At 43.2% G+C, this 16,626-nt stretch overlaps 1 protein-coding gene across 1 annotated transcript in view; it reads left to right on the top strand.

The window, feature by feature from the left end:
* Positions 1-3,359: 3,359 nt before the first annotated feature.
* The window catches only part of KCND2 (potassium voltage-gated channel subfamily D member 2), a 558,992-nt gene continuing 545,725 nt past the window's right edge, over positions 3,360-16,626 (top strand). Inside the window, exon 1 of the mRNA XM_082255657.1 lies at positions 3,360-5,173. Coding sequence (XP_082111783.1) covers positions 4,059-5,173 — 1,115 coding nt within the window. The 5' untranslated portion in view covers positions 3,360-4,058. The remainder of the gene's footprint in view (positions 5,174-16,626) is intronic.

Here is a 16,626-nt window from a genome sequence, read left to right as displayed (position 1 = left end):
TTTAGATTTTTACATTTTTTTGGGGAATGTTATATAGCAGAATGTGAAAAATTTTGGGCTTTTTTTTCAGAATTGTCGCTTTTTTTTGTTTATAGCGCAAAAAATAAAAATTGAAGAGGTGATCAAATACCACAAAAAGAAAGCTCTATTTTTGGGGAAAAAAATACATCAATTTTATTAAGGTACAGCGTTGCACGACCGTGCAATTGTCCGTTAAAATAACGTAGTGCCGAATCACAAAATATGCCCTGGTCATTAAGGGGGGAAATCTTCCGGTCCAGAAGTGGTTAAACAGTTGCTGCATTGGTTATTTTTTGAGAAAGCTCTATCTATCTCAAAAAATTATATAAAGATAATTTGAGAACTGTGTTGCTTGATAGAGTAATTGTCAGTCAAAGTATCACAGTGCTGGAAACTGAAAAAATGTCCTGGTAATGAAGGGGTACTGAAGACATTTAAGTGGTTCTAGAGTTAAAACATTTCTTATGCTTGCACACCATGGACTGGGGAGGTGAAGGGACCCATCATAAGACAGAAAACTCCTAGAACTTATTAGCAATGAGGATGGGGGGGGGGGGCTGAGTGGCAGTGCTGAGGGGATGAGATCAGTGGCAGTGCTGGGGGTGGGGGGGGGGTTTTGGTGTGTAATCAATAGCAGTGCTGGGGGGGGGGTAGGATGAATGGCAGTGCTAGTGGGAGGATGGGCTCAATGGCAGTGCTTAGGGTGGATGGGATTAGTGGCAGCGATAAGGAGGGGGGATGAGTGGCAGTGCTGGGGGGATAGGGTGAGTGGCAGTGCTGGTGGGGGGTGGGATCAGTGGCAGTGCTTGGGGTGAATGGGATGAGTATTGGTGGTGGTGGAGTGGGGGATCTGTGGCAGTGCTGGGAGGAATGGGATGAGTGCTGGAGGGATAGGATAAGTAGCAGTGCTGGTGGAGGGATGGGATTAGTGGCAGTGGTGGGTGGGTAAGTGGGAGTGGTGGTGGGGGGATTAGTAGCAGTGCTGGAGGGATAGGATGAGTGGCAGTTGGGGGGGGGGGTTCAATGGCAGTGGTGGGGGGGATGGGATAAGTGGCTGTGGTGGTTTTGGGGGGGGGGGGGGGTGAGTGGCAGTGCTGGGGGGATGTAAAGAGTGGCAGTGCTGGAGGGATAGGATAAGTGGCAGTGGTGGGGGGCGGGGTCAGTGGCAGTGCTTGAGGTGGATGGGATTAGTGGCAGAAGTGGGGGGGATGGGATAAGTGGCAGTGGTGGTGGTGGGGGGGGGTGAGTGGCAGTTTTGGGGGGATGTAAAGAGTGACAGTGCTGGAGCGATAGGATAAGTGGCAGTGGTGGGGGTGGGGTCAGTGGCAGTGCTTGGGGTGGATGGAATTAGTGGCAGTGGTGCAGGGTAGTTACGAGTGACACTGGTGGGGGGGATAAGTGGCAATGCTGGAGGGATAGGATGAGTGGCAGTGCTGGTGGGGAGATGGGATCCGTGGCAGTGCTTGAGGTGGATGGAATTAGTGGCAGTGGTGTGGGGGGGGTGAGATCAGTGGCAGTGGTGGGGAGGGGGTGGGAACAGTGGCAGTACTTGTGTGGATGGGATTAGTGGCAGTGGTGGGGGGGGATGAGTGAAAGTGGTGGGGGTGGGATGGGTGGCAATGCTGGATGGATAGGATGAATGGCAGAGCTGGTGGGGGGATGGGATCAGTGGCAGTGCGTGGGGTAGATGGGATCAGTTGCAGTGCTGAGTGGGGATGGGACCAGTGACAGTACCACTCCGTGTGCCAAGATGTGTCTCCTCACACAGTGGAGACCTCCTCCAGCTCTTCCCCATTCACTGTACCAGCCTGGGTCAGCTGACTCCAGTTTTTGCTGCCCCATCTGCCAAACGCTGTGTGATTACTATGGTCAGTGGGTACTTTTTCCTAACTTGAGCAAAACGAGTTATTTTCTTCAGTCAGTGGGCTTCCCCACAATGGGGGAACACCAGGGCCCAGTTGCGAGTGTGACCTTTGCGTCCCTGGTAGTTCCGCCATTGGCATGACTGGGCCCGGAGCAGCTGCCACTTTTGCCCCACATTAAAGATGGCCCTGGCCCCCTTAGCTTACTAAGAGTCCACCTGCAGGAAGGAGGACCAAAAAAGAGGAGGTAAGTGGACGTTTGCTGCAATGTTCATACACAGAGCGGGTAAGTATAACATTTTTTTTATTTTAATGAAAAAAATAAATGAAAGCTTAGTATGACTGTGTATTGAGCTGTTGGCAATGCATTCCAGGCCGGTCAGTGCATGTAAATAAGACAATAGATGGTGTGAACAATGAGGAGCTGATGGCCGGAAGCGCAAAGTCCGCTCAGCCCATACATGTGGAGCGGGATGCTCGGAGCCTGTTGGACGGCTGTACGCTGCATTGTAAGCTAGCGCCATCTAGTGTCCGATAAGCCGGAATGCAGTGACAGTTACCATCCAGCTGTCAGCCTGTAGACAGAAACATAAAAGTCACACCGGGCTGGATCGCTGCGTGTGTGGAACGTGCTTAGCAGTCTTAGCGCAGCCCTGTAGCCCCCCTATGGACTCCGATCACACAGTATACTGTGCTGCATTCCATCGCCCTGCACATCAGTAAAGTGTGTGACCGCAGCTAAACACAGGACATCCCCGATGGGGGCTAATGTGCATAATACAGGTTACTATGGTGACCAAGTGACAGTTATACTAGTGATGGGGAAATGAAGTGTGATGAGCCAGGTATGCGGGCGATCCTCACCCTGAGAAGGGTGATCGGGCACAGGGGGTGGGGCTACAGAGACTCCGACACTCTCAGCTGCTGAAATGGATTCAAAGACAGTGCGAGAGGGAAGGTAGGATCGTCCCTGGGCACTGGGAAGGTAGGATCGTCCCTGGACACTGGGAAGGTAGGATCGTCCCTGGACACTGGGAAGGTAGGATCGTCCCTGGACACTGTGCTGGCTGCGATCCTTCCACTCCAGGCACACACACAACTGACACTTCACCTGGGCTGAACCAAGGGATCTAAAGCAAAATTGGGTTTGGAATTCCTTGAAGCCTGACTCCCCCCTCCCAGCCTGTGGATAAATCTGCTGCTGCTGAGGATTAGGATGACCCCCCCAGCCTGTGGATGAAGCTGCTGCTGAGGATAAGGATGACCCCCCCAACGTGTGGATGAAGCTGCTGAGGATAAGGATGACCCCCCAAGCTTGTGGATGAAGCTGCCACTGAGGATGACCCCCCCAGCTTGTGGATGAAGCTGCCACTGAGGATGACCCCCCCAGCTTGTGGATGAAGCTGCCACTGAGGATGAGGATGAACCCCCCCAGGATGTTGATAGAGCTTCTGCTGAGGATGATGATGATGATGAAGCTGCTGCTGCTGCTGTGTTAACTTGCTTCTTCTGCTGTGGATTCTTTATACTTGTTGCTGAGGCTTGTTGTGTGTTAGTGTGTGTGAGGACAATGAGCTGCCAAGGCTTTGATGCAAGTGGCCACCTTCTCCAGGCTCCCAGAGGTACGTAAAGATCCACTTTAAAGGGATTGCTGCAGTTTTCTGCCTTTTGTGCAACTGGTTAAGTCATGCTAGCGTTTGTAAGGGAGCACTACAGGAAAGGGATGGGAGCAAGGACTGTGCTGGGGAACTCAGCTATCCTGGGATGAAATGAGATGGAAGAGAGGATCCCATTGATCTCCTGTTTTGGAAGGAGAAGGCACAGGCATGTGTGAAGTGCTAGCCACTGTCAGACTTAAGAGACAACAGATAGGTGAAGGCAAACTGCAAGCAGACATAGCAGATCTTTCACTGCTGCTGATGTACAGGAGCTAAAAAAGGTGCAGCAGAACAGGCAACACATGCTATGCTTCATCTCACATGTCCACCATGAACGCTGTACATGCTACTTTTTAATACCTGTGGATACAGATGGCCAATTGGAACCTGGAGACACATCTTTGACCAAACTGCATCTGTTGTAACTTTTTTTTTTTTTTCTTTGCTAAGCAAAGCAATAAACTTCAAGCTGCCTACAAATTTAAAATTCTAGGTAAAGAACTGCAAGACAAAAAAAATGGCGGCGGGGGTAGCGTCATGGATGCCTTTCGCGCGGGCTGCCGCCATTGGCTGGATGCCTGTGGCTTCGGGGCCTATGCCCCCTCCACCTATAGGTGAGAGAAAGAGGTCTCAGGACACTTTAATTATTTTAAACGTAAGCGGCACCCGCTTTCAGACGTGGCGAAACACACTGGAGCGCTACCCCGACACACTGCTTGGCAGTACGGAAAGAGATTTTTTCTTCAACCAGGACACCGGAGAATATTTCTTTGACAGAGACCCGGACATTTTCCGCAACATTCTCAACTTTTACCGCACGGGTCGGCTTCACTACCCGCGCAACGAGTGCATCTCGGCGTACGACGAAGAGCTGTCTTTTTTTGGTATTATTCCAGAAATTATTGGTGACTGTTGTTACGAGGAGTACAAAGACCGCCGAAGGGAGAATGCAGAGAGACTACAGGATGATGCCGATGATGAGAACTCATCAGAAGGACCTTTGCCTCCCATGTCTTTACGCCAAAAGATGTGGCGGGCTTTTGAAAACCCTCATACCAGTACACTGGCCTTGGTGTTTTACTATGTAACTGGCTTCTTCATTGCTGTCTCTGTCTTTGCCAACGTATTGGAGACGGTTCCATGTGGTATAATGCCAGGCACCATGCGGGAGCTGCCGTGTGGTGAACGTTACACTATGGCTTTCTTCTGTCTGGATACAGCTTGCGTCATGATATTTACTGTGGAGTACCTGTTACGCTTGGCGGCTGCACCCAGTCGCTATCGGTTTGTAAGAAGTGTGATGAGCATTATTGATGTGGTAGCCATCATGCCATACTACATAGCCCTTGTGATGACAAACAATGAGGACGTAAGTGGTGCGTTTGTTACGCTGAGAGTGTTCCGCGTGTTTCGGATCTTCAAATTTTCCCGTCACTCACAGGGTCTACGGATCTTGGGCTATACACTTAAGAGCTGTGCCTCAGAGCTGGGATTTCTGCTATTCTCCCTCACTATGGCTATCATCATCTTTGCCACAGTCATGTTTTATGCTGAAAAGGGTTCTATGAACAGCAAATTCACTAGTATACCCGCTGCCTTCTGGTACACTATCGTCACCATGACAACATTGGGGTAAGTCTTTAAGAAATGAGGAAACCATTAAGCATTTTGTCCTGTTCTCTCAAACATGCCCTTGTGGTTGAATATCTATGGGCTTCATTAAATGGGGTAAGGCTCATGGAATACCACTCCAGGTTGGTCTACTCTTGCCCGCAAAGTACTAGGTGAACGTCCAGCTCAGTACTGAAAAACTAGGAAACAGAATAGTGGATCATCACACTCAAGTAAAACAGACTCCTTTATTAGTGCAAATCCATAAAACTCAATACAACAAGAGAATTAAGGCTCACTCCTCCTCTTTTTTGGATTTACATGAATAGAGGAGTCTGTTTTACTGGAGTGTGGTCATCCACTATTCTGTTCCATGGGCTTGCTTTAATTCTAATGTTATCGTTTTATGTGACATGTGCTTTTCTATCAAGTAGAACTATACAAAACCTTTTTTATTTTATTTTAAATAGAGCAAGGGAGGGTTATAACCCCTGTCAGATTTTTATTTATTTTTTATCATCTGTGATCCATTGTGGAGATTTCCCTTCACTTTCTGTGCCATAGCCAAACAGAAAGTGAGAGGAAATCCCTACAAATTAGGAGAATTCCTTGAGGACCCCCAGGTCACCAGAATTAGTGTCCCCTCCATTACTTTTCTGGAGACAACCCAAAATTTGGGGATTTCTTTTACTTTCACTTTCAATGATAATGGTAAGCTGGACAAATTGAAGATGAACCTCCTTAACGGGGACACAGACAGCAAGAATAACTGACAAGCGTTCTAATCCCTCTCCACTCTATCCTAAACTTTAAACAAAGTTTTGCCTTTAGGTATATTTTAGGTATTGTACATTTTTTTTTTTGTTTTTTGGCCTTATTCAGCAATGCAAAGTTCTAGAGGCAAAGAATACCAACCAATGAGAACTCACATTGCTAAAGTTGGGTCTGGGCAATATGATTCTCTTTTGGTACTATGTATACTACACCTAGGTCTCTTTAAAAAAAAGTTTTGCCTTCAGGTATACTTTAGGTATTGTACATTTTTTTTGTTTGTTTTTTGGCCTTATTCAGCAATGCAAAGTTCTAGAGGCAAAGAACACCAACCAATGAGAACTCACATTACTAGAGTTGGGTCTGGGCAAGATTATTCTCTTTTGGTACTATGTATACTACACCTAGGTCTTTGGTCATTGTACTGTTTTAAAGAATAAGTCCAATAATTGTTTTTCTCCTTTTTGTAACTGCAACATAATTTCTAAATACCTTATATATAACATTATCTCATGATGTCTTCTGTCCAGTAAACATTAACGTGGAACATACACACTAAGTTGTATTATTGTTATTTTTATTGTCTATTATCTTAATGACTATTAATGACTGTAGGACTGGCTGTGTATTATCTGTACGAAGAATCGTTTTATTCCATTGGGATGTTGTGTTTTGTAACACAGATCAGCCTTTGGTTTATCCTTTCTTCAAGTTACTCACGTTTGTAAAAAAGTAACCAAATGTCTCAGTCAATGGATTGCTCATATTACCATACAAACAGCTCGATAATGAATTCAGACAGGGCAGTGTATGATAGTACACGTCTCTATAGTGCATAGATTCGGTTATGTGAAAGTAAATGCTCTACTGAACTCCCAACTGAGATACACAAAATAAAAAGGTTTGTTTTTTTCTTACAGCAGCTTATTTTCCGGAGAGTGTTCATTTTGTTTTATAAATGTGTTCACTGGACTGATGCTGTACTGGGCAGTCATTACGGAGCTCTCAAAGTACTCATTGAGTTTAGATACAGAAGAAATTCAAGAGCCGTTCAGACTCAGTCAGTTAATATGAATAAGTTATGTGGGGGAAAACACCTGACGGACGTCATTGAACCTTGTTTATGAAAGCAAAGGAAGAATGAATTTAGACTACAAGTCTAGTCTGTAACGAGCAGTGAGGTTCTGTTTTCCCAAGGTGCACTGGGATAGGTAAGGGGTCATCTGGATTCCATGGTCAACACTGTCTGCTTGCTGCACTTCTTTTTTTTTTCTTGAATAAAGTGAGAAGAAATTGACACCTTTATAATGCCTTTTACATACCAATAGCTCCCAACAATGTCCCTGATTTGGAGGGACTGTCCCGGATTTGGAAGGATTGTCCCTGATTTGGAGGGACTACCCCTGATTTGGAGGGACTGTCCCTGATTTGGGACAAAGTCCCTCTGTCCCTCTTTCCTCCTCATTTGTCCCTTCATTTTGGTCTGATCTGTATAATTGTATATGAAACGCACTACTTATCTATCAAAAGGTGTTTTACAGTGCTAAACCTTTCATCCTGTTTTAAATTGCTGCATTTTTAAATTTCAAAAGGAATAGTAGGGGTAAAAAAAAAAAAAAAATCAATTGTTTTCTACACTTCTCCTTTACGGGAGGCATGGCAGGGGGTGTGTCCTATTCTTACATACTTTTGCTAATGGTATTAGGCCAGGTCAGTGTAAATAAAAACAACAATACTTTAATCATTGTTCACTTACATCAGCGTAACTTGCAAGCAGTGTGCAGAGGTGCTGTGGTGTGATGCGCTGTTTCCACAAACAGTGGTTAGCAGGATGAACTGGAGGGTGGCTGTGTATTGTCTGGACCTGCTGGAGATAACCAAAGGGAAGCGACAGCATCAGCAGGCTCCACTGTAAGTTTAGGCAGCAATGAGCACGCCAGATGGAAAAAACAGTCGCTCGCACAACCTGGGACCCGCCATATGGAGGGCAAAGGACTGGCGGTGTCACATGCTCTCATGCACCTCTATGAGCTGCAACGAGGCAAAAAACACACAAGCATGAGAGGAGGCAGGCCGCAACGCGTTTCCGAGGCCCTGCCTTCTTAATGCTGACCCGCCCCTCCAGGAGAGGGAGAATATATACTATCAACGGTAGGGTCAATCAGGGAGGGGATGGGCGGGGCAGAGCTATTTAGAGAAAAAGATCAATCAAGACATCTAAAATGACTAAATATCGGGCAGCGATCGAAACGGAAAATGTAGGGGAATCACAGGAGCAAGTGATTATAAAATAAAATGCACAATAGACAAAAAAACAAAAACAAATAACAAATAAAGAAAGGGGAGGAGAAAAGAAGGGGGAAATAAAATGTCCCAAAACCCAACGGAAAAAGGATATGTAAATAGTATAACAATATTTATAATTCTTTATGATTATTTATAATTTATTATTATTTATTATTTATAATTCATGGAATGTATGGTTTTACGGTATAAGCAGAAAAAACTCTTAGACGATCCTCCAATTCACTCTACCATTTCTATAATTTCAGAACCCATGTCTAACATATCAGAATAAAATACTTTTGCTCATAGGTGTTGCTTATTCCCATCTCTGAAAGTTGGGAGGTAGATACCTCCCAACTTTTCCAGATAGAAACAAAGATGAAATTGACACCTTTTATGATGACTTTTATTTACCCATAGCTCCAAAAATCCCTGATTTCGAGGGACTGTCCCTGATTTGGAACAATGTTCCGGTTTCTTTTGTCCCTCATTTTAGTCTGATCTATATAGTTGTATATAAAATGCACTACTTATCAAAAACAGTGCCAAACCCCTCATCCAATTTCTAAATTGCTGTATTTGTAAATTCCAAAAGCCAATATAAAGGAATAGTAGTGGTAAAAGCACCTGTGGGTTTAACCAATCAATTGATTTGTACATTTCTCCTTCAAGGGAGGCGTGGCAGGGGTGTGTCCTTTGCCAACATATTTTTGCTTATAGGTGTCCCTTATTATTATTATGCATACCTCTCAACTTTTTGAGATAGGAACGAGGGACACCTATTAACAAAAGTATAGAAGCATAGGGCACACAACTCTGCCACACCCCCTTACGGAGATTTATATTAAAAAAATGATTAGTTAAACCCCAAAGTGCCTTTTTTACTACTACTATTCCTTTATACTGGCTTTTGAAATTAACAAATGCAGCGATTTAGAAAATGGATGAAATATCTAGCACCAGGAAACACTTTTTGAATGATAAATAGTGTATGTTAGGCACCTTTTTATAAAACAGATGGACCTGCAAGATTCACTTGCAGTGAATGGTTAGGATTCCTGGCTTTATAAATACGCCCTTTAGTGATCAGAACAAAAATTTAGCTTAGGCACCTGATGGACTAAGACTATTTTTCCTTCACCCTAAAGCCCAATTCTGGGCAACAAAAGAAAAACCTTTGTAGTGGGCCCCCCACCACACTGATAGGTTAAATGCTTGCTATATCTAGGGGGCAGAACAAAGGGATGCATTACTTACCTGACTCCTTGCTCCAGACAGGCTCTGCTGCTGCTATCTTCTCCCCAAAGCTCTGCGGGTCGAAGCTCTGCTTCATCATGAACAATGCAGGGTCATTAACCCTGGACTGTATGTGGTGGATGCAGATGTGTGACCAGGGCATGGAGCTGGATACAGAGGAAGCTGCGGCTAGCCGGTCACATGGAGCGAAGAAAAGGTAAGTAATACAAGCCTCTTCTGCAACCCCTTAACAAGCAGTTACCCTTGTAGTGTGGGATAAAGGGGCACCCATTGCAAATGTTTTTTTTTTTTTTCTTACGGTTATGCCCTGAGTTGAGCTTTAAATAGAATCCCAGAATTTTAACAGCACCTGGCATGGGACCACGCTTGTTTTACTAATTGAAGAGTGATAGTATATGGCATACACTTGCTGTTGGAGGGTGTCAAAAATGTCCGGTTGAGCTGTGTTTTTGCCCCCCACCTCCCTTAAGCTGCAATAGGCAGCTGTCCAGGGTGTTGACTTGGCCTGTAGCAAATGATTGACAGCAAGCCAGATTAAACTAAACACATTTAAGTCAATGGGGAAGCCCCGCAAATGGCATGTAACTGCATGTAATGCACACGTTGCGTCATGTTTGTCAACAAAAAAGTGGTTAAAACAGGCAGTGAGGAGCCATCACATCGCTTCCAAACGTGGATCGGGCTTCAGAGGCAAGGAAGTTTTAGACACATGTTCAAATCTACCCTATAAGTACAAATTAACTCAGTTTGTGAAAATAAGCTTTAGTTACCCCAGGTTGTAAATTCAGACAAATTGTGTGGGAAGCATTAATAATCAATTTGAATCTATCAGTGATCTTTCTTTTGTAAACTGATATTACACTGCTACGCCTTGCACTGCAGCTTTACACGTTACTATGGTTTACTGAATTAATATAGTTTTACACAAGCTATAAAAAATTACTTTCTGTGTAGAAAGCTGAATAGATTGCAAAGATGAATAGTTTGAAAAGTATTTGTACAAAATTGCTTTCAGAATAATACCAAAAACCTTCCCTTCTCCATAACTGCATGTGATGCAGTAACCATCACTGTGTCATGTGCACAGTCATCAAAAAATATGGTTTTGAATTTCAAGGCATAGGAGAAGTTGCCGTTCTTGGGACCAATATCATCAGTGCTTTGGCAGCCCAACTAAGGCATTCAGGATGTCTAACCTCTAGTGCAGCCCTCAAATTTTCCACTCGCCTGCTCGCATTTTGCGAGTGGAAAATGATTGAAGGCAAGAGAGGAGAGGAAGAGACAGAACACTGTCGGTACGTGCAGGGGTGGGCAGTGTCCATGTCTGTGATGAGGGGGGGGGGGCGCATTAGGAGCTTCTACCTTCACCTGCCTGACAGGAGTTAATGTCAATCTCCCTCCTGTTATTGCACAATGCATGATTTCTGGACTCCTCCGTTCCAGCCACTTATCTCTCCTGCAGCCGTTAATCACTTCTCTCCTTCCAAGCTCCCCTCCCCCTGTTGGTTTGTTCTCCTTCCCGGCCAGGTCACTTGAGTTGGTAACTTTCACTTTGTCCGTCTCCTCGTACGTGTCTTTATTTTCCCTGCACAATCGTAAGTCAGCAGTGATTCTTGTGCTCCTCTCTCCTGTTCACATTAACCCTTCACCTACTTCTATCTTTCAGCTGTCCCACCCATAAATCTGTACTGTATGTCCTGCAGCCTCTGGTCCCAGCTCTGAGCATTCCAAGCAGCCACTTAGCTGACCTTGTCCTGTCCCAAAATACAGCCTTAGCACTTTCTCTACAGTCCTTCACTCTGCTCTTCATTAACATATATTATTACAACCCAGACCCCCCCCCCCCTATTCACTCTCTTATCCCTAATAACTGGTGAACTGTGGTTTGGCCAGTGTGATTGTATGTGCGTTTTACCTGGATTTTAGGTGCATTTCTATTGAATTTCTATTACAAAGTGCGTTTTCATGAAAGCGCTTTAAAGTCCTGCATGCTGCATCTTTGATGCGGCTTCAGAAAACGCACTGTGTAATAGAATTCAATAGAAGTGCACCTAAAATCCAGGTAAAACGCACATACAAGCACACTGTTGTTATTAATATTTATTTGTGCAACTTCTGCATTCATGCAAAAACATTTAACAGTGTCATTTTATAAAATAATTTTTTGAGGGCGCCTTTAGGGGCGGGCAGGGTAGGGGTTAGGTGGGGCAACTGGTGGCGAGTAACCCTTAAGGCCTGGCTAGTAGCTCAGGACTTGAAATTTTGAACCCTGCTCAGACTTACCCTGTTTTGATGGATTTGGGACAACTAATTCAAATGTATCTGCATACAGTATAATACAGACACTTCCCAACTTCAAGATCTTTTTACAAAGCTGATATGGAGCTGTGCATTAAAAGTAGCATTTTGTTGTTCTGTTGTGTAATCTAAGAATCAATGTGGGTGGAATCTATTTCTCCTCTTAGTATGGTTTGGCATTTTTGGAATGAACACATGGGAAAAACATTAAATCAGTGACCTGGTAAAAGTGAGTACAGTATTTACTAAATATGACATGTTGGCCACAGAGTCCAGTGAAAAGGCTTATAATGGAGCAAATGGCTCATTTATTTGGGCATACTTTTTCAGCTTTGAGCTTACACAATGATAACTTTATAGACGCAAGAGCATTATGGAATCCTGAAATGTCCAGGAGTAGGTAACAATAATATATACTGTTTATCTGGATAGCTTTAGAAACTAACAGTTTATGCACCATTTAATATGCACTGTGGTAGGTACTTTTTTGGACAATCAACTCGTTTGACAGAGATAACTCCTTGCTGACAATGTTTGATTGTTTTCTGTTGAATATTTGACTGCTGCCAGATTTCTATGACCAGTTCTAAATTTACAACACAGAAGTTGTTAAATGTCTTATCTGTCAGAATAAATGATACTGCAGAGTTATGTGTATGTATTTTCCACTTTTGTAGCCAGATTGGGATAACACCAATGTTAAACAAAATTAGTGTCCACATTTACTTTCCACACCTTTAAAAAAATAAAAATTGTAGCTTAGCTTTTTACTTGCTCTTTTGTAAAAACTCCAAAAATAAAACTTTCCCTTTATATGTAATGTTAAGGAGGGGGCTAGCGACGTATGTTTATCACAATTATCCCGGTCTGTATTGTTCTGGTAGATCTCACTATCAGTTGTAAACTAAATGTACACACATCCGTCCTAGCAAAGAGTTACATGGACTCACCCCCCCCCCCCATCTCCATCCCACTTTATTTTACTTATTACCCCCCCCCCCCTTCCTATACAAACTCAACTGCTTTGGCAATGCCAAAATGTCAATGGTCCCACCAATAAAGTTTATTTGAATGTATAAACATCTTAAGACCGGAAAGGAATACACTATGGGGTTGATTTACTAAAATTGATGAGTGCAAAATCTGGTGTAGCTGTGCATGGTAGCCAATCAGCTTCTAACTTTACCTTGTTCAAATAAGCATTGAAGTTGATTGGTTTCTATGCAGAGCTACACCAGATTTTGCACTCCCCAGTTTTAGTAAATCAAATATATTTTGATGCACTTTTGCAAGTTTTTCTGAACAGTAATAGCTGTCCTATGTATAATCTTGCTCCAAAGAAAGGCAAGAAATAGTTTTTCAAATAGGTGCAGGTATGCTGTGTGAATAGGAACACATGACAAACATGCAAAGGTGGAAATACTTTAAGCTTTCGGTATTTCATTACAATTGTACAATGTCTTCATTGACTGCTAGTGAAATGTGGCTTTTATTTATAACTGACTGAGAGATATACGGGTTAAGATATACAGTTTACTGTGAAAATTGGGGTTAGGATGTGTAAATGTATTTGCGGCATAAGATATTGATGCATAAATCAGAAGTATAATTTATGAACAATCACCTAATAAGCTTTACTTTTTATGAAAGATAGCATTTCATGGATATTTCTTGCTAGTGGATATTTAATTAAAATACAATTTGCATTCTCATGCAAGTCTATGAGAATGCAAAACCTACTTAAAGCAGGCCAAAGGCTGGTCAGAAGAAGCCAGCTGAAGGATAAATGTACTGTACCTGTCAGAACATTCTGAGTTATATCAGTAGCATCTTGAACTGATGTTCACACAGATCCTTAGTATTCAAATAATTACATTTAAAATTCGGGTTTCAAGTGGAAGTATAAGCTAAATCTGCCTCCCCCTCTGCTTACCTATGCTGCATATGGTTTATAAAAGATAGCAGTGTAAATACTTTTTCTTTTGGCCCCATTGTTGAGTGCTCCTCAGTATGCACCACAGGTGGAAAGAGGGGGGAGACCTTGTTTTTAACAAAACTTTTATTTAGCCTATATTTCCCCTCTAAAGCGGTGCTCCAGCACCCCACAGAAAAATAAAAGTCAGCAGCTACACATTCTGTAGCTGCTGACTTTTATTATTAGGACACTTACCTGTCCTGGAATCCAGCAATGTTGGCACCCCAGCTGATGTTTCCATCGGCTCTCGGGTGCTGCCGCGGTCATAGCCTGCAAGGGAAACTGGCAGTGAAGCCTTGCGGTTTCACAGCCAATTCCCTATTGCGCATGCACGAAGTGTGCTGTGCTTTCTGAATGGCCTGGTGGTGGGGAAGGAGAAGGGGGGCCAAACTTCTGATGTACCTCGCCAGGGTGAGGTCCAGCAGACGTGGGAATGGGTACTTGTCAAAAACAGATGCCTGCTTCCCTCCGAAAGGTACCAAATGTGGCACCGGAGGGGGGAGGGGGGGGCAGATAAGTGGAGCTTCCACATTTGGGTGGAACTCCTCTTTAAGGTAAAAGTAAAGTAAATGTTTGGTGAATTATCAGGATTCCAGATAATGGTTAAAGGATAATTGTAGGTATGATGGATAAAGTTAGTATATGGTTTATGACTTAAAGAGCTTTTAAACCCAGAAACCAAAATGTAATATATTGCAGGTTATTGCTGTTTTTTTGTTAGTCTTTTTTTCTTTTTACATAAATGAATAAAATCTCACCACAGTTTGTACTTCTGTCAGTGGTAAGTGATTTGTCTCAGTCCTCTAATTGCGGATTTTTCTGGGCAGTGCGGTCTTTTAAAGCAGGTTGAAAAACACCAGGTGAAAAAAAATGATAAAAAAAAACCCTAGAAAAGAAAAATAATACAGCTACCATATTTAAGGTTTGGTAAGCTGCAATCCAATACATTTTTGTTTTTGTTTTAAATGTTAGGATCAGGTAAGGTATAAAAAAAAAAAATGTGGATTAAAGATTATTGCTTATTTTTAGTTCTGTTAAGATTTCGGGTTCAGGCAGTGGTTTTAGGTAACACTTTTTCTAAACGTGTCTTTTGTGCTAAAATGCCTGTGCTAAGAACTGCCGGGTTCTATGTCTTGGTGCTGAAAGTCAATGCACTGAACAAAATGACATCTAAACCTAAAATGAGGCATCATATGGTACTGGGACCTATTGATAGCTTCTGTTCCACAGTTAGGTCCACAGAGATCTGCAGTACATGGTGTCTGAGGAACCTATCACCAGGCCCCAGCATTGTAAAATAGGAGCTTGCTTATGCATATGCATATTTGCTAAAGCAATTCATGGGACCCTGTGGGTGCTCTAGCAATACAATTTGTGGTATGTGCTGGCTTCTAAGCTCAGAAGCTATTTTGTCATATGTTCAGCCACAGAAAAAAAACAGAGATCCTGCATTTTTATTTTTTTTTTTTAATGGAAAAGTGAAGTAATTCTTTGTTGAAAGTTTAGCAATCTGCAATAATGCAACAGAGAGTTGGGGCTTCCACAAGAGTACCGGTGATATATTCAGCTGCAGGTATAAGTTAGTGGTTCCTAGGACGTAGAGTGGGTATAAACTATCATACTGTGATAAAGCGGGGATTATAATTGTATTTGAGTCAAAAGAGTGCTCCAAACTTTGTACACTTGACTGTAGAGGGACTGAAGGCAAGCACCATATGGCTGTAAAAGGAAATAAGCAGCTTGTTAGACTCTCACATTTAGAAATGTATTTTATTCTTATGATTAGATGCAGACTGAATCTAATGAGTAAGATGTAGTAGGAGCCAGACAGAACTGCATTTAACCACTTGCCGACCGCCTCAAGTACATTTACTGCGGCGGTCAGCCCCTCCTGGTCAAAGTGACGTATATATACATCGCTCGCCCAAGAGCCTATAGGGGGCGAGCGCGCGCCGCTGGAGGCACACTCCCGCCCCCGCTCATTCACTGAGATCCCCGCGCGAGTGACCGGCGGCTCCGATGTCCGCCGGCCACTCGCGAGCTCCCGCTGGAGAGGGAGAAAGGCAGGCGGCTAATGTAAACAAAGCCGCCTGTCATTCTCCCTGGTGTAACAGCAGAGTTCATACGATCCTGCTATGTAGGATTGTATTTCTCTGTGGTTACATCAAAAGCCACGCCCCTTGACAGTTAGAAGCACGCCCCTAGGGACACACTTAACCCCTGGATCTCTAATAAAGTTAACCCCTTCCCTGCCAGTGTCATTTTTACAGTAACAGTGCATATGTATAGCACTGATTACTGTAGTAATGTCACTGGTACCCCTAAAAGTGTAAAAAATGTCAGTCAGGGGTCCGATCTGTCTGCCACAATGTCGCAGTCCCGCAAAAAAAAAATCGCAGATCACTGCCATTACTCGCTAAAAATCCTCCGTGGCTTAAGTGGTTAAGGAGCAGAACAACCCTATTTGGTGCAAAAATTATACTTTCTAACTTTTTTTCTTAAAATTACACAGCAGTAAAAATAAACAGATACATTTATTTCGGAAAATAGTAATTTTCTGATATGCCATTCACCATATTGTAAAAATGATTGGTGTATTTAATCTCAGGGTGTTTTTAGTAACAAATAAAGAAAGAAGCCTGAAAAAATGCCTGTGGCTTAAATATTAGTTATACTAAATCAAGAACACAGGGGAGAATTTATCAAAACTGGAAACAGACAGAATCTGGAGCAGTTGTGTATTGTAATCAACTTCTATCTTTCATTTTCAAAGGTTATCTAAACAAGCTGAAGTTTAAAGTGGGTTGGTTGCCATACATATTTACTCCAGATTCTGGCTTCTCTAGTTCTGACAAATCCCCCAGCCACCCCATGGTATTTGAGTCCT

Source organism: Pelophylax lessonae, assembly GCF_965119305.1.
Source record: "Pelophylax lessonae genome assembly, chromosome: 4".
Classification (NCBI taxonomy): Eukaryota; Metazoa; Chordata; class Amphibia; order Anura; family Ranidae; genus Pelophylax; species Pelophylax lessonae.
This window is presented reverse-complemented; position numbering and strand designations above follow the sequence as displayed.